We start from the raw sequence: 24,376 nt of genomic DNA, 5'->3' as shown, positions 1-24,376 counted from the left end.
TAGATTGTGTGTGTTTAAAGACTTAGAAACTCACTCCTTAGAGTACTTTTAAGAAGGGTAATTTTAAGGAGACAGTATATGTGTATAAGATACACACACACAATAAACACACAATTTTGAAAATCTAGACAAAATGGATGTTTCTGGAAATATAGAAAATGCTATAATTTAAAAAAAAGAAATGCCATAATATAAGAAAAATAGAAAATGTGAAAGGACCATTAAAAATTGAAGAGGTAAAAAAAAAATTCAAAAGTTAATGGTTAATATCCAAAATATAAAAAGAACTCATACAACTCAATAGCAAAAAAACCAATCTGATTAAAAAATGGACAGAGGATGGGAACAGACATTTTTCCAGAGAAGACATACAGATGGCCAAGAGTAAAACGTGCTTAACTCACTAATCATCAGGGAAATGCAAATCAAAAACCACAATGAAATACCATCTCACACCTGTTAGGATGCCTATTACCAAAAAGATAAGATCTTTTTCAATTCTGAGATTCTCTGATTTTTAAGTAACCTATTTGGGATGTTAATTAAGAACAAGTTGACTTTAGAGCTATCAAAAATATTTATTTTTTTTTCAGAATTTGATTAATGTAGGCATTATTTTCTATAAACTCCAAAACAGTTGGTAGGAAATTTGAGAAAATACTAACAATGGCCTTTTTAAAAACTGCTTTTACTGGGAAAAGTGGTCAAGGTGGACTTTTTCTTCCTCTTTCACGACTCTGATGACACAGTGGCTTGAACCTGATATCACTCTACATGTTTCCAAATGGCATCCTCACGGGATGGTCTACTGTGAATAAAACAACCGACTGAATAGATCTCCTCTACCTCTAAGAGTGCAAGTGCTCTTGTAGCTAAGACTGAGGAATGCTCCTATATACTCTGCTTCAAGTTAAATAATATGGGGAAAGCGTAGTCACAGATGCTTTTCCTACTTGGACAGTGTGGTATGACAGAAAGGGCATGAGCTTGGGAATCAGACAGATATGAACTAGAATTCTGGCTCAGCCACTAGCATTTGTGACCTTGGATAAGTTACTTAAATTCTCTTAACCTCGATTTTATCTATGGAAAGGAAGATAAAACTTAGCCTATATAAATATGGTGAAAACCAGAAACCATATATGTAGAACAGTTCGTTCAGGGACCAGCTTATAGTAAGCATTATTCAATAAACTGACCCTTTCTCTTCCACAGTTATGATGCCTACCCTCCCTTAAAATGATAACCACAAATGTCAAATGAGTAACACTTCATTTTCCATATCTAAAAAAACACCTTTCATACTTTCTTTTTCCTTCTTCCTCTTTCTTTCTCTCTCTCTCCCTCCCCTTTCCCTTTCCCCTTCATTTCCTTTCCTTCTTTCAAGATTTATTTATTTGGCAGAACATAAGCAGGCAGAGCAGCAGGCAGAGGGAGAGGAAGAAGGAGAAATAGGCTTCTTGCTAAGCAAGGAGTCCTATGCAGGGCTTGATCACAGGACCCTAAGATCATGACCTGAGCCAAAGGCAGACACTTAAGACTGAGCCACCCAGGCACACCCTACCTTTTTTTTTTTTTTTTTTTTTAAATTTTATTTATTTGACTGAGAGAGCACAAGCAGGGGAAGAGGCAGAGCAAGAGGGAGAGGCAGGCTTCCCACTACTGAGAGCTTAACACAGGGTTTAATCCCAGGACCCTGGGATCACGCCCTGGCCTGAAGGTGGACACTTAACCAACTGAGCCACCCAGGCGCCCCTCCTCTGGCATTCCAATCTGTTTGATGACACTGCCTTATAAATGATAAAATAGAAGGACATAAAAATCCCTTATCTTGGTACCACCAAATCCACCATTTGACCCTCATCTCTGTCAGCACTTTCTGCCTCCCTTCTAGGGGTACGGTAGCGCTGGCTCCCCTCTACACTGAATTCCTCCATAATGTTTCTGGTTCTACCTTTTTTTTCTTCTTTAGACAGAGAGAGAGAGAATACAGGGCTCCATGCAGGGCTTGAGCCCACCACCCTGAGATCATGACCTCAGCCAATCAAGAGTCTGACTCTTAACTGACTGAGCCACGCAGGTGCCCGTGGTTCAATACTTTTCATCTTCTCAAGAACTTCATTCCTGCAGTGGTCACCTTCACTACCATATCATTGATTTCTTCCTCTAGGATGGCCCGTTATCAACAAACATGCTCCAGAACTGCACTGTGTAATACGGAAATCACCAGACACCCGTAGCTATCTAAATACAGGAGAATGAAACTACATTAAAAATCAATTGTGCTACCCATACACCTTATGTATGCAGCCACATTTTGCTTGTGATTTCCATACTGGGCATTGCAGATTATATAATATTTCCATTACTGGGGAAAGTTCCATGGGACAGCACTATTCCAGCATATCCTATTTTAAAAACAAACAAACAGCCCCTGCCATAATACTATATCCATACTCAGGCTGTCAACTCATTTTTTTGCTCCCTTTAACAGCCATACTTCTTAAAAGAGTTGTCTGTAGCTACTATCTCTACTTCCCCAACTCATTTTCACCTAATCTACTCAAATCAAGGTCTCCTTTCCAAACGCCTCTGAAACTGGTCTCATCAAGTTATTAGTGCTGTTCTTGATGCCGATCAATGATCACTTCTCTTCCTACCTTGCTCGCCCCACAGAAAGGGCATCAATGCTTCCTTCTTCAGTTCTGAGAGACCACCTCTTCGGTTTCCAGCTCCCTTCCTAACCACTCCCTTTCCTGGCTTTCCACCACCTGTGCTGTAAACCTGGAGCTAAAGGTAAAGCTAAAAAGAGCTGAATTCTCCCAAGGAAATCTCACATAACCCCAATATTTTAAATATTATTCATATATCAATGACTCAAAACTCTACCTAGTCCCAATCTTTCCCCTAAAACACCAGATTTGCATATTCAACTACTTCACTGACATTTCCTGTAAGAGTATAGAAGGCATTTCAATTTTAACGTATCCAGAATAGAACTCTTGATCTGGAGAGAGCTTCCATCCTCAAACCTGTATCAACACAGCCTGAATCTTAACAAATGGTACCAGCATCTACCTCTTTGAGAGTCACCACTTTTTCTCCCCTTCACTAACAGAATCCATCTCCAAAAATGTATCCCAAATGTGTCCTTATCTCCATCTTCACTGTTCCCTCAGTAGTCCTAATCACCATTTTTCCCCACTTAGATGACAAGAACCTCATAACTGGTTTTCTTTGCTATCATTCTCTCTAGAATCTGTTCTCCAAATAGCAAGCAGAATAATCTTTTAAAAACACAAGTTTTATGACACTCTTCCCGCCTAAAAACTTTGTCATACTTTCCCCTGGATTAAGATTAAAACTAAACCTCTAAATAAGACCCAAATCTCTGAATGATCTGGGCCCTACCACTCTCTCCAGTCTTTCCAGCCACTCATCCCTTTATTGACTATGCTTTAGCCACAGTGGCCTTTTCTTCTGGTCTTCACAACTCTAAACTAGTTCCAGTTGTAGAACTCCCACATTAGCCTAAAGAGTTCCTTGGTCTGAAACATGAAACACTCTTCTCCAGATTTTCACAAGGCTGGCTCCTTCTTGTCATCAGGGTTTCAATTTCCTTGAGTATAACTTCCTTAGTCAACCTAATGTGATCATCCCTGTCTACCACATCACTTTGTTTATTTCTCTTATAGTAACTATCAAAGATATTTTCTTATTTACCAATTTATTGTTTAGTGCCTGTTTTTCCCCACTAAACCACAACCTTTTTGAACACAGACACTCTTTTGTCTTGTTTACGCTTATTTACTTAGTACCTTATTAGAATACCTGGCACTAAGTAGGAGCTCAAAAAATATGTTGAATAAATGCTTACATTATCTGCTATTCATATCCGTATTTTAGAAGAACTGCTCAAATTCTAAATGAGGACAATCTCTGCCACATTTTCTTTACTGAAGTTCAGTATTTTCCAATGATTTTATTCTGGTTTGTACAAATGGCATTCATGGTTAGCATTCAATCTTGGAAGAAACACTAAATTATACGCATATGCTACCCATATTTGTAAAAGTTAAAAACCCTAACAGCTTGAAAACAACATAAAATCTAATGGTTTGGAAGCTTTGAAACTTACCCTCTGATAGCACTGAGGCAGAGTATTTTCCAACACCGGAGGAGTTCTCTGCATTAATATTCCAACAGACTCTCTTAAAAGAGGAATAACACTAAACAAAAGTAAAAAAAAAAAAATTATTAAAGCCACATTCTGATAGTCCCATTCTGCAAGAAAGTAGTCATATAATGCTTCTATAATAGAACATAACAAGATTTATCAGAATAATATGAGGAAAAAGAATCTAGTTGTTATAAATTTTTCATATGATCAGTAAGTCATTATCTAAAATAAAAGAGCTAGGGGTGCCTGGGTGGCTCAGTCATTTAAGCATCTGCCTTTTGCTCAGGTCATGATCCCAAGGTCCTGGGATCAGGCCCAGCATCAGGCTCCCTGCTCAGCGGGAAGCCTGCTTCTAACCCTCCCACTCCCCCTGCTTGTGTTCCCTCTCTTGCTGTGTCTCCCTCTGTCAAATAAATAAATAAAATCTCAAATAAAATAAAATAGCTAGACCAAAATACACCAATGTATGAAACACTAAACTATACTACTGAATAATATTGGAGCATCTAAAAATCTAAACACAGCAGTCATTCAACTACTATTTAAAATACAATTTCAATTGGCCAGAAGCTTCCAAAGTAATCTATAAGGTACATCATGGCTGACTGGTCCTTATTGCTTATCATATATTTACACGTATATATTTGAACAGGATATATACAAAATATATATTGTAAAGGGATATACAAAAAATTAATATGGTACATTAGTCTATTCATCTAATATTTTTACAGCCCAATTATGTATCAGTCTTCTTTCATTATTCAAAAAATACAGAAGCCTGGATATAACCACAGATCTAGTGTATCAACACCTTTAGCGATGGGGCCCAAACATCCATCTGTACTGGTGTAGCTAGTCCTCCACCAGTATTTGGAAATTACTATTTTAAGCTATTTGGATGATTAAGTGCACAGAAACAAGTAACGTATAATGATAACGGTGACGCAGTGCAATAGTTCTCTTATCTAGACACCAGGTTCACCTTAGTACAGTCTTATTTGTTTTCATTTCTGACATAAAATATCTGAGGGAAGGCCAAGGCATCTGTTTTTAAACAGCTCTCCACACGATTCCACTGAATCAGGGTGGCAATGCCCTGCTCTACTGCTTGAAGCAGACTGAGAGGTCAGACAGCTTCATTACACTTAACAGCTTAAACCAGTGTTCTCTTTCAAACGTGGAGAATCTCAAACTTCCCGAAGTAAAAACCCTCCTAATTAGAGCTGTAGGAGATAGAGATAAAAGGAACAAACATACATTTTAAGAAAGGCAGAAGTTGAGACGTACCTTAAAAATTAGTGATATTTCTTTTTTAAGTTTTATTTTTATTTAAGCAAACACACACCCAACATGGGGCTTTAACCCAGGACCCCAAGATCAAGAGTCACATGCTCCTCTAACTGAGCCAGCCAGGTACCCCCCAAATTAGTGATATTTCTGAGAGGTGGAAAGGAAGAGAAGACATTATAAGAACAAAGACAATGAGAACAGAGACAATGTTTGTCTTGTTTATAATTATATTCCCAAGGATGCCTAGTAAAATGCCGGTCACAAAGTGGGCCCACGGTAAAAACTGGTTGGTTAAATCAATGACAGATTTATAAATATTAGATGTTTTAGAATCTAGATTAAAGATAGGAAATAGCCACAGGGAAGCACTGACAAGTCCATTCCCACACTTTATGTGCACAGTGAGAAGTACTTGGATAATGAGAGTAAGACAGGAACAGAGACAACTAGGAAAATTAAACAGATACTGAGAGAAACAACCAGTGTCTAATTGGATATAGTAAAGAAATAGTAAAGCAACATCAAGGACAAGCCCAAAAGGCAAAATGTATGGAGGGGATGGCAATAGTGAAAATGAAATTATCAATGTAGAGAGGAGGTTAAGTCATATTCAAGCGAAAATATTCTTTAGTCAGATTAAGAGCTAAAAATAATTAGATACCACCCTTAATTCCTCCTTCTCCCTTAAAACCTCCATGCTCTAAATCACCAAGTTCTCATGATTTAACACCCTACATATTTCCTGTCTCCATTCCCTCCCCTTCATTCTACTACACATGTCTACAATAATCTCCATATCTTCACTTGGATTATTATAATAGCCTCCTAAGTGCGCCATTTTTTAGTATATGTGCTGCCGAAGCAAGCACTAAGTGGGTCATTTTTATCTCTAGTCTTATTTCAAGTCCACTGTGATAGTCGGCTTCGAAGACGGATCCCAACAGTCCATGTTTCCCTAATATTCATGTTCTTGTGTAATCCCCTACTCTTCTCTTAAGTGTGGGCTGGACCTAGTGACTTGTTGCTAATGAATAAAGTACAGCAAAAGTGACAAGATGGGACTTCTAAAATTAGATGAAAAGACTCCGCCTTCTGTCTTGTTCCCCTGCTCTCTTGCCCTCTCACTTCTTCACTCATGGCTGTCATGCTGTAAGCTGTTCTATTGGGAGGCCCAAGTGACAGGGCACCAAGTGATGCCTCTGGAGAGGAACGGAGACCCTCAGTCCAATAGTATAGAACGAACTGAATACTTTCAACAACCACTTCAGGGAGCTTAGAAATAGACTCTACCCCAAATGAACCTTGGAATAACTGTAGCCCTGGTTGACACCTTGACTGCCACCTTGTAAATGACCCTGAGCCAGACAGCCCCACTGGGTATGACCAGGTTCCTGAAGCAAAGTAGACTATAAGATAATGCCTGTTATTTTAGCTACTAGGTTTTTGTATAATTTGTTATGCATCCTTAGATAACTAATACAACCATTCTTTATAAAACTATTAGATTAATTTATCTAAAATCAGTTACCTGATCCTGTCCCTTCCCCATTAAAAAAAAAATCCCTTGAAAGCTCCTCCATGACTTGGGGATTAAATGTAAACTCTTTAACATGATATATTTTTAGATCTGCCCCACCTAGCTTCACCTTCTATCAGTCCTTGCTTCACATTTTCAGCCCTCTAAATAAACATACCTGGACTTTACTTTTGGCTGTTCCTCCTTTCATCCTTTGCTCATGTTGTTACCTCTGTCTAGAATGTCCCTAAACTGCCCTGTAGTCTGGCTTCTATTCCTTCTTTAAAATCTCAAGTGTCACCCCTTCTAGGGTGTACACTTCCTGATCCCAAACTGTTTTCCAAACTGTATGAAATGTCCTCTCTGTGCTCCTATTTAAAAAAAAAAAAAAAAGAAAAAAGAAAATCAAAATCTGATACCTATGGTAATGTTAGACAGAGAGCAACTGAAGTGGAGTTAAGGATTTTGACAGTAAAAGAATATGGTTATTCCTTCAACTAACCTGAAGAGCAGTGTCTGTTTCTACCTACTGTGCCATTATTATACAGGTGAGGATGCCCTGGGTTTATAAAAAAGGCAAAGAAAAACAAGATGGTAGACTGATAAGGTACAATTCAACCATTATGACATTTTTCTTTCCTCTCTCCTTCATTTTTAGGGAAAAAGTCAGGAGTATTTTTATATACCTTATAATTTTTATGTTTTCCCACTTTCCTTACTATTATTCAGAAAGTAAGGCACCAAAATGGTCCTCCTAGAATAAGAAAAAAGTTTGAGAATAAAAAAGTTTTTTTTTTAATGCTTTCTCTAGAAGGCACATAGAAAAATTTCACTTGTTTGAGCATTTTTTCTTCAATCTTTATCCCAAGGAACTGCAAATAATGCCTAAAGATATCTGAGGTGCAAAATGCACTCGATTAGAAACCACTTGAGATACTTGAGATATACGTGGCAAATTGACTTACTCCATCGTTAATTAGGTAATCCTATAAATGAATTTTTATTAAGCAACTGCTAAGAATAAGCAATTATTAAGCACTACTGTATACTCTGCTTGGCATCAGATTTTCTAGAACCAGATGGAACCCAACTCTTGAGTTGCAAATGAAGGTCTAGAACACCAAAGGAACTTGCCTAAGGACACAGCTAGTGAGGAGAGCCAGAATAATAAGACCGAGTCTTTTGGCTCTAACTTCAATTTTGAAAAGTTAAAGTCAACAAACATTTATTATATGCCTACCATTTGCCAAGCACGTGCTAGGCACTGAAAATAAAAAGATAAATAATATGCAATAACTACTTCAAAAGGATTAACAAGTTTTGAAAAAGCCTATAGACAGGTGACTGGAAATCAGGCAACAAACACTTATTTAGGGCCTACCATTTGGAAGAACGCACATATGAATGCCAAACAACTAGACACGATGCCTCTACCCATTTTCATTTCCCATGAACTTCTCGCGACAGTTTTCTTTATTACTATGTTGTAAACTTACTTTTAAATCTACAAAAATAAATAAGAGTTGGGAAAACTGGAAAAGAACCCAGCTCTACTATAGCAGAAGGCATACAATATGAACAATGATACTAAGCAACAGGTGTGAAACATCTTTTTGCAAACAATCTTAAAATACTTGATGTTTTAGAGTACCCTAGGCATATAGTCTTATTTTTCTAATTTATGTGTGATTTAAAACACAATAAAGAGACGACTGAGTCCAAGCTATAATAATCCCTGAAGAGATTGGCTTTCAAATGTTAAGTACACTCTAATACACACTCTCTCTCTCTTTTTTTTAAAGATTTAATTTATTTATTTGGCAGAGAGAGAGAGAGAGAGAGATGACAAGTAGGCAGAGAGGCAGGCAGAGGGAGAGGGAGAAGCAGAGAGTCCCTGCTAAGCAGAGAGTCCCCGGAACTCGATCCCAGGTCCCTGAGACCATGACCTGAGCCACCCGGCGCCCCTCTAATACTGTCTTTAATAAGTCACCCAGGAAAAAAAAAAGTCACCCAGAACCATCTACAAATTTATCCAAATCTTTGTTCAAATTTTTAGTCTCTATTTCATGTATGTTGCCTCCCAAAGCCAGCTGCTCCTAACTACCACATCAGTTAAAAAGAAAGAAAGAAAGACCCTAATATTTTCTCTTTTTCCATAAAATTTGTTTTCACATGTGGCCCTTAGTTTGAAGATTGTAGAACTGATGAAGAATTTCCATGATCACAGATAACAAACTATTTTTTTAAAATATTTTTATTTATTTATTTGTAAGAGACAGAGGGAGAGAGAGCAAGTGAGCACAGGCAGACAAAGAGGCAGGCAGAGGCAGAGGGAGAAGCAGGCTCCCCGCCGAGCAAGGAGCCCGATGCGGGACTCGATCCCAGGCCCCTGGGATCATGACCTGAGCCGAAGGCAGCTGCCCAACCAACTGAGCCACCCAGGCGTCCCCACAGATAACAAACTATTAAAAGTAATAGGGAATTTAGAGATCACTCATTTTAACACTCAGTTCAAGAACTATAATGCATAATCCTGATAGGCTTAGTTGGTTAAGCCTCTGACTCTTGATTTTGGCTCAGGTCATGATCTCAAGGTGGTGAGATCAAGTTCGTCTATGGCTCCACGCTCAGCAAGTACAGGGAGTCTGCTTAAGATTCTTTCCCTCGGGCGCCTGGGTGGCTCAGTGGGTTAAGCCGCTGTCTTTGGCTCAGGTCATGATCTCAGGGTCCTGGGATCTAGTCCTACATCGGGCTCCCTGCTCTGCAGGGAGCCTGCTTCCCTTCCTCTTTCTCTGCTCGCCTCTCTGCCTACTTGGGATCTCTCTCTGTCAAACAAATAAATAAAAAAACTTTAAAAAAAAAAAAAAAAAAGATTCTTTCCCTCTACCCCTACCCCCGCCCCTAGTGTGAGCAAGCACATGTGCTCTGTCTCAAAAAAAACCAAAAAAACATAATGCAAATGAACATTTCAATAAAATTAATTTTAAAATAACTAAATAAAATTATCATAATTGATATAAGGAATTAATAATAACTTTTTTTTAGGTAAGTGTCAATGAGGTATTTACTGCTTTTGATGTTATTATAAAATTCAAAATGGTTGCCTGCTTCAGTGGAATTTTAATAAAATGTTTACATTCAACAGCATTTCACCAAAGCACACTGATGTGTCACACTAATTTTGTCCAACAGTAATTCTGAAATTATTTAAGGATTTCAGCTGTATCTGTAAGTAGGTCATGAAACTGTGGTGGAAAAAGAAAGGTGCTTGCTAAATCGCATGGTGATATAGCAATTTAGAACAAAGGTCAATTTCTATAACAATTTCAAAGATCATAAAATGTAAAAGAAACCTGCAGAAATTTTATTTTTGCCTTTTAAAATTGTGTTTAGCTCAGGAGTTTGTGTCCATATTTTTCTGATTAACTATCGTAATGGGAAATCATAAAACAGATTTTAGCATGCATCTATCTACCCATAATGAAAGGATATGGGGGAAAAGACAAGCAAGCTTAGCAAATTCCTGACTTAGCTAACACTCAGAGCTGCATCCAAACCCAAAAAGTAAGCATTTGGAAACAATTAGAGGTTCACTGCTGGTTGACTAACTCAATTCTAACTTTAACATTGAAACACCATTTTCCTAGCATATATAAAAGGCATGAGTCATTCGGTATATGAGTTTACCAGTAAAACAGGGTAATGGTTTAATTCTTCAAAAGCTGAAGGTAAATTAAATGTATAATCATATAGTCATAAACATAAACTTAATGTAGGCTTAAATGCTAACGGATTAAATAAGCAATAGTTACTACTCTTTATTGCCAGTAACTTTGCAAATGAAAATATATTCAAATTTCACTTGAGAAGCAGCTTTTAGTGAAAGAGTCTCACCATTTCAACTGTAAATTATCTAGCAGTAATGATAAACAAGCCAAACAAAAGAAAAGGGATACATTATGAAAACTTCTGAAGAACAGACTAGTGATAATCGTAATGCTAGGCAATAAAAAATTTCAGAGCTGAAACTATTACTTAGATCTGAGAATAAACATCTACAATAATAATTAAAACATAATCACTGATTCAACTTTTTGAATTGGCTTATGGGCTCAGTCCTTCTGCATATTATCAAGGGTTCTTACAATCTATGAACCTAGAAAAATATAGGTGTACTTTTTAAAGAACCCATAAACTTTGAAGGTCTGGTATATGTCATTCACTTGAAAATGTTTAGTGGACAAAAAGCCAAAGAAAACGGACCCAAAGTTGAAATATACTTTACATTTAGACACAGTAGTCCTAGGGCAAGCTGTAAATAAGCAGTCATATTTGCATAAATATGATTATTTCATAGTGATGAACAATCACCTATTAACACAGAATTTCAAGAATCATAATGCAGGGCTGCCTGGGTGGTTCATTCGGTTAAGCCTCTGACTCTTGATTTTGGCTCAGGTCATAATCTCAGAGTTGTGAGATCAAGCCCCAAGTGGGGCTAATACAGAAGAGATAACTCCATACCACAGGAACTGTGGTTTACCTTATAATTATGCTAGGTTTCAAAACCTACAGTTTAAAATCAATGCACACAGTACCTACTTTAGTCAATAATGGTGATAACTGGATACCCTAAAATACCCCTAACTCAGAGCCAAAGTCACGAAAAGGTCACCCTTTCTTTAAACTTCTGGAACTTAGTTATAACACCTAATAAATCTGGTCTTTGGACCAAAAGCATTAGTAAGTAATGTCATGTTAGTAAGTAATTAGTAATGTCTTTGTTTAGACAACACTTAATAGTGTTTAAAGTGTTTTCATAATTTTTTTCTTATTTGATCCTCACATCAGCCTTAAGTAACCTTAAGAGAAACATTCCATTCCGAAATGACAGAATGTCAGATATAGGCAAGATTTTAAGAGATATTAAGGCCAGCTCCCTCATTGTGCATAAGAGAAAACCTTCTAGGGACATCAAGACAACTTGCTCTTTGTTACATACTAGGAAGAGGCAGAGTTGGATGTGCTGATTCCAATGCTAAAGTTCTCTCCACTACAGCGTCTCATCATGATTAAGTCCTCCAGAGTCAGAGATCGTGTCATGTTCTTTTTAGTCTCAGTGCCCAGCATAGTACTTGGAATATATAAGCACTTGGCACATGTCTGCTGAATATATAATCTATTTAAGAATTTCAAACACTCTGGAGGATTTTAAGATTATAGAATAGTCCTTGTTTGATGTGACTTTCAACCCTTCAAAGTAATAGCTAAATAGAAAAACAACAGGGGTCCCCTCAATTTAGTTACACCCCCAAATAATTTTTTGTTGAAGATTTATTTGACAGAGAGAGAGATTGTGAGATAGCAAGAAACAGAGAGAGCAGAAGCAGGAGGAGCAGCAGGCAAAGGGAGAGGGAAGAAGCAGGCTCCCACCAAGTCAGGAGCCAGATGCGAGACTTGATTCCAGGACACTGGGATCATGACCTGAGCTAGAGGCAGATGCTTAATTGACTGAGCCACCCACCTGCCCCTCCCCAAAGAATTTCTAATAAAAAGAAGCAAAAGTATCTTATCCTCTATTCAAGTACAGATGAGAAAGAATTAAACTCAGGCAGGAGCAATCATTGTTACCAATTCTTGATTTGCAATTTATTATCTTAATAAAAGCTCCTTTCTTTATTCTCATGAATAGAAACTAAAATCAGACCAGCTATATAAGAAAAAAATTATTAAATCATTTATTATATATCCATAAAGAACAAGGGTGTAGATAAAAAAAAAAAAAAGAATGCAAATTCACACTGATACCCTGTCAAGAGGCAGGGAACTGGAAAGAGACAAGGGGATCAATGAAGGAAACGGGCAAAAAGCTCCACAAAGTACACAGTTTTCAGAAGATGGGGCAGGAATAAATTCACATTATTTGTATTACATATGGTGACATTTGTATTGAAAAGATCATGAGACCTGGAAGAACCTCCCCACTCCTTCAGTAACCCATTTGAAAGCAGCAGCTGGAGGATAGACAAAAGCAGGAGATAAAGTTCTTTAAGGAAATCTGCATTTTGCAAACAGTTTAGAAGTGAAGACACAGGATCTTGTTTAGAAAAACCAGATAAGACGGCAGGAAATATTTATCACCATTATCAAAATCAAATTAATTATCATTCACATAGGTTCAGTGATCACAAATTTTAACTCAGAACAAAAACGACTTGAGGTCAGCAAGAAAAATGCAAAAGGACTGGAACCAAAGTGCTGATTAATCTCTAGGTTCAACAAGGTTATTAGGAATTTGGGCTAAACTCTCTGTCTGGTGAAAGTTAAAAAATGGTATACTTGTGACTGATTCGATTTCTGTGCGGTATTCAAACCATAACATTTCCTCACCCTATAGAAAAAGAGGTTTGCCTCTAGATGTGTGTGTTCCTGTGAAGAACCTGTTATCCAGTAATGAGGGCAGAGACAAGTAGCAAAGGGCACTGTTAATATGCAGCAACTCATCTTACCTCTTAAATGATGGAAGCAGTCACCAACATACTATATTTCTTTTATTCTTATATATTTCCTTTATTCTTTCCCTCCTTTCTCTCTGTCTCTTTTCCCTCACTTGATAATGAAAGAATGAGGCAGTTAAATACGGGGGAAGAAAAAGGGGCATGTGAGAAACCTTTTAAGTGAATGGTGCCTGCTTTCCAAAAGCATTCCTTTTGGGACAGAAGGGAGGCAAGCAATTAACACACAATGCTTCCCAATTTTTTGCCAATTTGTGCTAGACTTTATATATCTTAACCCACTTAATCTATACATAACAAATTATGAGGTAAGCATCACTGTTAACCCCACTCTAAAGCTGAAAAACTAAGGCATAGAGAGGCTAAGGCACCATAGAGCTAACTGGTGAGAACAGAACTTGAACCCAGGCACTTGGATGGACTCCATAGCAAATGCTCTTAGCCACACTACAGTATTTCCTCCAATGAAGTCATCAACATGGCTTTGCTAGCTCTCACAAAGCACCTCTGCCTATAGGAGAGGTCTGACGTTTAGGAAAAGCTGACCCTCAGGGTGAATAGGAAGCCTGGACCACAAAAAGAAATTTAAAAGCTCAGGAAAAGAGGAGCAGTAATAACAATGTAAATGTTTTCCACCATCTGAGAGCTGACTGGTATTATCAAAACCTGAATAGAAGCAAATTCCTACCCCTAGTTACCATTATGGGCCCATCTTCAAAGAGAACTTCCAAAGTCACTGTTTGTGAGAAGTAAACCAAACATGGAAATACAAAACAAAGGCAAAAAGACCCTTATTAAATTGTTTATACAAATCAAACTTTTAAAATACCACTCTGAGAACAGACCTTTTACTGAGTATCTCAAGGTAGATTACTAATTGCTACATTACACTGGATGACTACATGAAAATACTTAGTTGCTGAGATGGGGGGGGGGGGATCATGTTTTCCAAGGATTAATTAAGCAAGAGAACAGAGTCACTTACGTGCAGGCTATAGCTAGTGGGAAGAGAGTTTGAAATTAATTACACACAACTTAACAATTAATATTAAAACTGAAGAACCAAGAGGGACTGTGATTTTTTCTTTTGGCAGCCAAGTGAAAAGAAGTGGAGGAAAAAAAAAAGAGTAAGAATGAGTAAGTGATTCAGAGTTGAAAAAACAATATGATTTCCACCTTTAAAGATTTATGTTTACTTTTAATTGTATTTTTTTTTAAAGATTTTTATTTATTTGTCAGAAGAGAGACAGCATGCGCGCACAAGCAGGGCAAGCAGCAGCCAGAGGGAGAGGGAGAAACTGGCTTCCTGCTCAGTGGGGCTCAATCCCAGGACCCTGAGATCATGACCTGAGCCAAAAGCAGCCGAGTAACTGACTGAGCCACCCAGCTGTCCCCACTTTTAATTGTATTAAAAAAAAAGTATTTTAATTCCAGTTAATTAATATACTGTGTTATAGCAGTTCCAGGTATACAATATAGAGATTAGAAAATTCCATATATTATTCAGTGCTGGTGATAAGTGTACTCTTAATCCCCTTTACCTCTTTCACCCATCCTCCTCCCTACTTTTATTTTTTTTAAAGGCTAAAAATGTCAATGATTCTAAAGCCAAAAGTATATTAAAATACACACACACACACACATATGTATATATTTGAAGTTTCACTTCTAATCCCTTTGCCAAGAGGTAAACACACTTACTTTTGGTTCATTCTTTTAGAGTTTCTTTTGGAAATTTATAGGAAAACATGCATGTTATATATGTATCTCTTCTCCTGCTTCTATAAAAGGTGGCATGTGGTGCATTATCAAGGCGTTGCTTTTTTTTTCTTTTCTTTTCTAAGTAGGCTCCATGCCTAGTGTGAAGCCCAAAGCAGGGCTTGAACTCAGGACCCCAAGATCAAGACATGAGCTGAGACCAGGAGTCAGATACTCAACTGACTCAGCCACCCTGGCATCCCTCAAGTGTTTTTAAAAAAATATATCTTGACAATCACATATTACCATATAGAGGTCTTCCCTATTATTATTTTTTTTAAATGATAGATAACATTAAGTTTAATGTTAAGTTTGTCTTGACCTGTTTCTTAGTAACAGCAGTATTAACACTGTTGTGCAAAAGATCTCTAGAACTTTTTCGTGCTGTAACAGTGGAATTCCATACCCATTAAACACTAATTTCTCCTCCTCTCTGCTCTGGCCCTTGTCAACCACCTTTCTACTTTCTGTTTCTGTAATTCCGACTACTTTATCTATTTCATCTGAATGGACATATCATATAGTACTTGTCTCTTTTGGACTGGCTCATTTTGCTTAGCAAAATGTTACAATTCACCTATGTTTTATCATGTGACAGCACTTCCTTCTTTTTAAAGACTGCCTAATATTCCACTGTATGTATATACGTTTCTGTTAATCCATTCATCTGCTGATGGACATCTATCTGGGTTACTTCCACCTCTTATCTCTTGCAAATGCTACAATGAATACAGGTATGTGCACATCTCTTTGAGATCCTGCTTTGAGTTCTTTGAGATGTATATCCAGAAGCGGGATTGCTGGTAAATCTATTTTTTACTTTGTGAAGAACATCCATATTTTCCATAATGGTTGTACCATGCCATGCCTACAAATACTGCACAAAAGTTCCAAATGCTCCACATCCTCATGAATATGTATTATCTGTTCTTTTGATAATGGCCATCCTGATGAATGAGAATGAGTAATTTGGATTTCACGAATGATTAGTGCTATTTGAGCATCTCCTCTTATGCTTATTGGTCAGTTGTATATATTCTTTGGAGAAATGTCTATTCAAATCTTTTGCCTGCTTTATCATCAGATTATTTGTTTGTTGTTACTGTTGCTTGAGTTGTACATTTTCCTTATATATTCTGCATATTAACCCCTATCAGATTATATAATTTATAATTATTTGCTCCCATTCCACAGGATGCCATTTTACTCTGCTGTTGTTTCTCACGAGGCACCAATAGTTTTTAAGTCTCATTTGTCTATTTTTTAATTTGTGCTCTGTCCTTTGGGTTCATAGCCAAGAAATAACTGCTAAATCCAATGTCCTGAAGCTTTCCCTTTAAGTTTTCATCTAGAAGTTTAAGAGTTTTAGATAATATATTTAGGTCTTTAATCCATTTTGAGTTAATGTTTGCTTGTGGTTATAAGGTAAGGGTCCAACTTTATTCTTTTGCATACAGGTATCCAGTTTTCTTAAAACCATTTGGTAAAGACAGACTGCATTTTCCCCATTGTATAGTCTTGGCACTCTTGTCAAAAATCATTTGGCTATATACATATGGTTTATTCCCAGGCTATTTGTTCCATTGGCCTATTTTTATGCCAGGACCACACTATCTGAATTGCTGTTGCTTTGTAGTATGTTTTGAAATCAGGAAGTGTGAGGCTTCCTTCTTTCTCAAGATTATATTGGCTATTCATCATCCTTTGAGATTCCATACAAATTTTAGGAATTTTTTTATGCAAAAAAAAGGTTATTGGGATTTTGATAGTGATTGCATTGGACCTGTAGATCACAAATGTAGATCACAAATGTACATTTAAACAATATTAAGTTCTAAGATCCATAAACAAGAGAAATCTTTCCCTTTATTCTTCATACCTTGTTTGATTTCCTTTAGCAATGTTTTATAGTTTTCAGTATACAAGTCTTTCACTTCCTTGGTGAAGTTAATATTATTAAGTATTTTATCATTTTCAGTGCTGTAGTAAATGGGATTATTTTCTAAATTTATTTTAGATCAGTCATTGTTAGTATATAGAAACACAACGGAGTTTTGAGTGTAGATTTTATATTTTGCAACTTTGTTCTTTTATTAGTCCTACAGCTATTTAATGGAATCTTTAGAGTTTTCTACATATAAGAACATGTTATGTGTGAACAGGAAACTTTAATTTCTTTTTCAATTTGTATGCCTTTCTTTTTCTTGTCTGATGGCTCTGGTTAGGATTTTCAGTACTATGGTTAACAGTGGTGATGAAATTGGGCATGCCTGCTTTGTTCTTGATCTTGGAAGAAAACTTCTGAGTCTTTCCCCACTGAATATGATGTTAACTGTGGGTTTTCATATATGGCTTTTACTACATTGAGGTAGTTTCCTTCTTAGTGTGTTAAGTGTTTTACCATTTCATTGCTGTTGAATTTTGTCACATGATTTTTCTGAGTTGATTGAGATGATCATGTATTTTTTCATTCACTTTCCATTTGGCATATAACATCAATTGATTTTTGTATGTTGAACCATCCTTGCATTCCAAGTGTAAATTCCACTTGGTCATGAAGCAAGATCCCTTTTTAATGTGCTGTTGAATTCATTTTGCCTAATATTTTGTTCAGGACTTTAATTTTAGTCAATATTCAAGACGAATATTGGTCTATAGCGGTTTTTTTCTTTTTTTTTTTTTTAAAGATTTTATTTATTTATTTGACAGAGAGAAATCACAAGTAGATGGAGAGGCAGGCAGAGAGAGAGAGAGGGAAGCAGGCTCCCTGCTGAGCAAAGAGCCCGATGCGGGACTCGATCCCAGGACCCTGAGATCATGACCTGAGCCGAAGGCAGCGGCTTAACCCACTGAGCCACCCAGGCGCCCCTATAGCGGTTTTTTTCTTAAAGATTTTATTTATTTACTTGTTAGAGACAGAGAGAGAGCACAAGTAGGGGAAGCAGCAGGCAGAGAGAGAAGCAGGGTCCCTGCTGAGCAAGGACCGCATTTGCAGGACTCAATCCCAGGTCCCTGGGATCATGACTTGAGCCGAAGGCAGATGCTTAACTGATTAAGCCACCCAGGTATTTCTTGGTCTATTGTTTTCTTTTCCTGTCATGTTTTTGTCTGGTTTCAGTACCTGGGTCACTCCTGCCTCATAGAATGACTGGGAGTCTTTTCTCCTCTTTAATTCTTTGGAAGAGTTTGAAAAAAGAATTGGTGTCAATTCTTCTCTAAATGTTCGGTAGAACTCACCAGTAAATTCATCTGGTTCTGTGCTTTTTTTGTTGTTGTTGCTGTTGAAAAGTATTTAATTAGTGCCTTAATTCTTTAATTACCGGCTCCTCTCTATAGGTTTGTTCAGAGCTTTTTGCTTCTTCATGATTCAGTCTTAGTAGGTTGGATGTTTCTAGAAATACATCTATTTCTTCTAAGTTTCCAATTGTTGGCAAATAACTGTTCACTGTAGTTCCTTATATTTCTTATTTTTGCAATATCAGTTGTAAGTCTCCTCTCTCACTGTTAACTTTAGATATTTGAGTCTTTTTTTCCTAAGAGTTTATCTAGCTAAGGGTTTATCAGTGTTGTTGATCTTCTCAAGAGAATCAAGTCTCGGTTGTGTTGTTTTCTATTGTTTTTCTATTCTCGGTGTCATTTATCTCTGCTCCAAACTTTACTATTTCCTTCTTTCTGCTAACTTTCTAGTTTTTTAGTTTTCTTTTTCAAGTTCCTTAATGTATAAAGTCAGGTTGTTGATTTGAGGGTTTTTTTTTTTTTGCTTCACAAAATTAAAATGAGATAAAATAAAGTCATGTGACCATCCTGAGATTTTAAAAATGTAGGTTATTTATCACTATGAACTTCCCTCTTAGTACTGCTTTCACTATGTCCTCTAAGTTTTGATATGTTGTGTTTTGTTTTCATTTGTCTCCAGACATTTTCTAAATTCCTTTTTAATTTCTTCTTTGACCCACTGATTGTTAAAGAATATGTTAAGTTCCACATAATTTTAGATTTTCATGTTGTTCTACTTATTTCCAATTTCATTCCATTTTGATCAGAGAAGATATTTTGTATAATTTAAATCTTCTAAAATTTGTTAGAACTTTTGTTGTTACCTAACATGTAGTCTATCTGGCATATTGTTCCATGTTTGCTAGAGAAGAATGTGTATTCTGCTGTTCTTGGATAGAGTGGTATACATATTCTGTAAAGTCCAGTTGGTTTACAGTATTGTTCAAGACTATTCTTTTCTTATGGAACCTCTACTTGGTTGCTCTATCTGTAACTGAAAACAAGGTACAATATTCTTCTTTGTCTCTTGTGGCAGTTTTTGTCTTAAAGTCTATTTTGTTTGACATACCTATTTTGTGTGATGTAAGTATGGCCACTTCAATCTCTAGATTCCTGTTTATATAGAGTATCTTTTCTCACCTTTTCACTTTTAGTTTGTGTATATTTGGATCTAAAGTCCATCTCTTACAGGCAGAACAAAACTGGATCATGTTCTCTCTCTCTCTCTTTTTTTTTTTTTTTAATGGGGCAAGGGGCAGAGGGAGAGGGAAAGAATCTTAAGCAGGCTCCACACCCAGCACAGAGCTGGATGTGGGCCTCAATCTCACAACTCTGAGATCATGACCTGAGCCTCAATCAAGAGTCAGACATTTGACCAACTGAGTCACCCAGCTACCCCATGCTATTTTTTTAATCCCCTCAGTCAGCCTTTGTCTTTTAATAGGTATGTTTAATCTGTTTACATTTAAAGTAATTACTGGTATGAAGGACTGCTATTCCTATTCATTGTTTTCAGTCTTAAAGCTTTTTGTTCCTCTTTTCCTCTCTTGCTTTGTGTTTCATTGATTTTTCTGTGGTGACATGTTTTGATTCACTTCTCATTTCCCTTTGTGTATATTCTACAGACATTTTCTTTGTGGTTATCATGGCATGTGACAAGTTACTTTCCTCTTACTTTCAAGATTCTCACGTCATATGTGACATGTGACAGTTTAATTATGATGTGTCTCATTGTATGCCTCTTTAGATTTATCCTAATTAAGTTTCCTGAATTTGTATGTCCATTTCTTTTCTCAAAGTTGAGAATGTTTTGGCCATTATTTCTTCAACAGGTTCTCTGCTCCTTTCTTTCTTTGCTTTCTAAACTCCCATATCTGTAGGTTGTTGTTCTTGTCCATCAATCCCTTTGGCTCTCTTCACTTTTCATTTTTGGCTTATCTGCTTTAGTAATTTTTGTTAAGTCCTGTGTTCAAGTTCACTGACTCTATCTTCAGTCTGGTCAAATTCACTAAGTCCTACCAGTAATTTTTCAATTTAGTACTGTTATTCTTCAGTTTCATAATTTCTTCTTGGCTCTTCTTCCTAGTTTCTACCTCTTCGTTCATATTCTCATTTTGTTCATGCATCATATTCCTAATTTTGCCCATTTGTCTATCTATGCTTTCTTTTTTTTAAAAAAAAGATTTTATTTGTTTATTTGACAGACAGAGATCACAAGTAGACAGAGGCAGGCAGAGAGAGAGAGAGCAGGAAGCAGGCTCCCTGCTGAGCAGAGAGCCTGATGCGGGTCTCGATCCCAGGACTCTGAGACCATGACCTGAGTCTAAGGCAGCGGCTTAACCCACTGGGCCACCCAGGCGCTCTCTATGCTTTCTTTTTAGTTAATTAGGTATCCTTATGATGGTAATTTTTAATTCTTTATCTGGCAATTCATATCTCCTTCTTTTTAGGATTTGGTTTCTAGAGATCTAAGTTACTTCTTTAAATGTGTTGCAGTTGGCTGTTTCTTCACATGTCTTATTTTTTGTTTTTGGGATTTTGGCATCCGAAGAATCAACCAACTCTCGAGACTTTATGGTCTGGTTTCATACAAGAATGACTTTCTCTACTCAGCCTGGCTAGAGATTCTGGGGGCCTCAAAAATCTTTTCTTGGTATGTGTCCTCTATGTGCTTTTTTTTTTTTTTTTTTTTTTTTTTTTACAAGTAATCTGTCCTGTTTGGAGAGGTTTCCTGGCTTCTACTCAGGAGCTTTTATGTGTCTGGAATAGTACAGCAAGCTAGGCTGTAGTAAATCCAATCCTGGGGTTCCATCTAGTGTCTGTTGGGGGTACTGCAGACTCTAATGCAGGACGTTGTTCTCAGGGATGCCCAACCAGGCATCCTGTTTGTCAGTACTTGGATACAAGCAAGCAAGACACTCTCTCTCAGGCAGTACCTTCCAAAAGTCTGTTGGTGGTATGCTCAACTCCTTTCCCTCTTTAAGGATAATGTGGGAGTTGGGGTTTTCCTCCCAAACATTCCACCCTGTGCAGGGGTGGGGGTGGGAGTGGCTCTAATGATAGAGTTATGAAGTGTCAAACATTTCCTACCAAGCCTCCACATAGTTGGCTTCCTACTAGCCTGGAATGCAGGAAACTCTGAACTAGTTTCAGGATTTCTGCAAATCTATTTTGTCAGTTTGCTGTGTTAAAGTTCTGTCCTTAGTGAAGGAAAGAGAATTTAGGGCCTCCTTTTCTGCTATCTTCCTAATGTCACCTCTCTTCCCCCAACTTCTTCTTTTTAGGACTGCACAGAACTCCCTTTCTGATGGACATTTGTGATCTTTCCAATTTTTGGCTGTAACAAATAAAGCCACAAAGAATGACCTTATCGATATATTCTTTTACATTTTTGCCAGTTCATCTTCAGGATATAAATATTTCTAGAACTAGGACTCCTTAATCAAAGATAAATGCACAATTAATTACGCTAGATACTGTCAACATTCGTTCTGCAGAAATAGAATCATTCTCATTTCTGTCGGCAATGTTCTGCCTGTTTTACCTAGAGCCTTGACAGAAAATTATGCAAACTTTTGGATATTTATCCACCTGATAGATGAGAGGTGGTGTCTCAATGTAATTTTAATTTGTATTTCTTTTTTATAAGTGAGGCTGAACTACTTTTATATGTTTAAATGTAAATTCTATTTCTTTTCCTGTAAACTAAATGAACTTATATTTTTGTCAATTTATCAGGCTATTAAGTCTTTTAATTTTTCTTTTTGGAGCTTTCTCTATATTAGGGAGGTTAGTCTTTCATGTTCTAAGTAGCAAATATTTATCAGTTTATTATGTCTTTTACTTCCCTTTTAATTTTGTTTTTTATTTTTTAGAAATATTTTATTTATTCATCTAAGAAAAGAGAGAGACAGAGTGAGACAGAGCATGAGGGGAGGTCAGAGGGAGAAGCAGACTCACCATGGAGCAGGGAGCCTGACTCAGGACTCGATCCCAGGACTCCAGGATCATGACCTGAGCCAAAGGCAATTGCCCAACTGAGCCACCCAGGTGGCCTTTGCTTGTTTTTTAACGTCAGAAAACCAATGTTTCGTTTCTAAAATTCTGCCATATATTTCTAGGGGGTGCCCATGGTCACCTGCTACCTTTGGCACCAGGTTTTCTATGTGGCTGGCAAACAGAGGCCATCAGCAGACCAGGCCAGAGAGGTATACAAGGGGGCTCTACCTTGCGGCTGGTATCAATAACTTCCTACTTCACTTCTTACTACAAGATAATGTTCTTGCCTCCCAAGTCCCAGATCTTGATGCTGGGGCCCGTGGCAATGCAGAGACAGTATTGGTTAGGACTGAAGCACAGGGCATTGATGATATCCCCACCATCCAGCATATAAAGGTGTTTGCCTTCATTGAGATCCCACAGCATGGCTTGGCCATTCTTGTCTCCAGAAGCACAGAGGGACAGTCACAGAGTTCAGATAGCTGATGTGGCCAATGTGATTAGTCTTCAGCTTACAGTGTGGCAGCTTCCGTACCTTGACCAGCTTGTCCCAGCCTCAGCAGATAATAATGGGATTGCTGCTACTGGATGGAAAGCAGACACAAGACATCCACTCCGCACGGCTCTCATAATGGACAGTATATTTGCATACAATCCATAGTTTGATGGTTTTATCTCAGGGGCTACTGACAACTTGTTGGTTGTTGAAGGCCATACTCAGCACATCCTTGGTGTGGCCTACAAATCCGCATGTGGTGGTACCGTGGTACCTGTTGTGAGATCCCGGAGATGAAGGAGTCCATCCCAGGAGCCTGAGAAGGCAAAGTGGACACCTCAGGAAACGACCACATCACTAACAAAGTGGGAATGACCCAAAAGGGCATGCTGTGGGATGCCATGATCAGTCTTATCCCTGGTCAGCTTCCACATGATGATGGTCTTATCTCAAGAGATGGAGAGTATCATGACCAGGAACTGGGGAGTGGTGGTGATCTGGGTCACCCAGCTGTTGTGGCCCTTGAGGATGTCACCAAGTATCATCTGCTCAGTTATGGCGGCAGCAAAGTGCAAGTATCGCCGTGGTGACAAGACTGGAGTTAGATAATATTTACTGTAGGAGTGCTTTACTTGTTAATTTTGTTGTACCTATGGAAATATTTAAATTCTTTAAAAAAAAAAAAAGAATCGAGTTGGATAGCTGAGAGAGACTAGCACTACCGTTGTGGCTCTGCTGAGGAAAAGAACTTGACTTCCCTTTCGATGCTTTCTTTTCTATGCCAAAGTTTTTTCATGTAACTTAATTCACCAATCTTTTTTCTTACTGATTCTAGGTTTCAAGCCATAGTTATTCCCCTAATACTCTCTTATTAGAAAATAATTCAGACATGCTTTCTCCTAGTATTAGCATGGTCTAATGTTTTACTTTCTCATCAAGTTTGGAACTCGTCCAAGTATACATAGTATTAGCTACAGTTCCAAATTTATCTTTCTCCAAATAGCTGTCCAGTTATTAGAAAGCCTATCTTTCCCCCACTGAGTTGAAATGCCACCTTCATCCTTATTAAGTTTGTATTTGCACATAAATCTATTTGTGGGGGCATCTGGGTGGCTCAGTCAGTTAAGCATCTGCCTTCACAGTGTCCTGTGATCAAGCCCTGAGCTGGGCTCTGGGCTCAGCAGGGAGCCTGCTTCTCCCTCTCCTGCTCTCCCTGCTTGTGCTGTCAAATAAATAAATAAAATCTTTAAAAAAAAATTATTTCTGGACTTTCTGATCTGCTCTGATAGATTTGCTTCTTCAGGTACCTCCCTATTTTAAGTATAAAGGCTTTCTTTACATTT

General features: G+C 37.6%; 1 protein-coding gene across 3 annotated transcripts in view; it reads right to left on the bottom strand.

The window, feature by feature from the left end:
• The window catches only part of SLC30A7 (solute carrier family 30 member 7), an 84,474-nt gene that overhangs the window by 14,253 nt on the left and 45,845 nt on the right, over positions 1-24,376 (bottom strand). For 2 of the 3 annotated variants that reach the window (XM_004775173.3, XM_045064912.1), the window contains exon 9: positions 4,139-4,229. In XM_004775173.3, coding sequence (XP_004775230.1) covers positions 4,139-4,229 — 91 coding nt within the window. Of the gene's footprint in view, positions 1-4,138; positions 4,230-22,543; positions 23,350-24,376 lie in introns of those variants that run through there. The other variant, XM_045064913.1, reaches the window with a different exon arrangement.

This window comes from Mustela putorius, unplaced genomic scaffold (assembly GCF_011764305.1).
Source record: "Mustela putorius furo isolate JIRA1106 unplaced genomic scaffold, ASM1176430v1.1 tig00003853_pilon_pilon_pilon, whole genome shotgun sequence".
Taxonomy (NCBI): Eukaryota; Metazoa; Chordata; class Mammalia; order Carnivora; family Mustelidae; genus Mustela; species Mustela putorius.
This window is presented reverse-complemented; position numbering and strand designations above follow the sequence as displayed.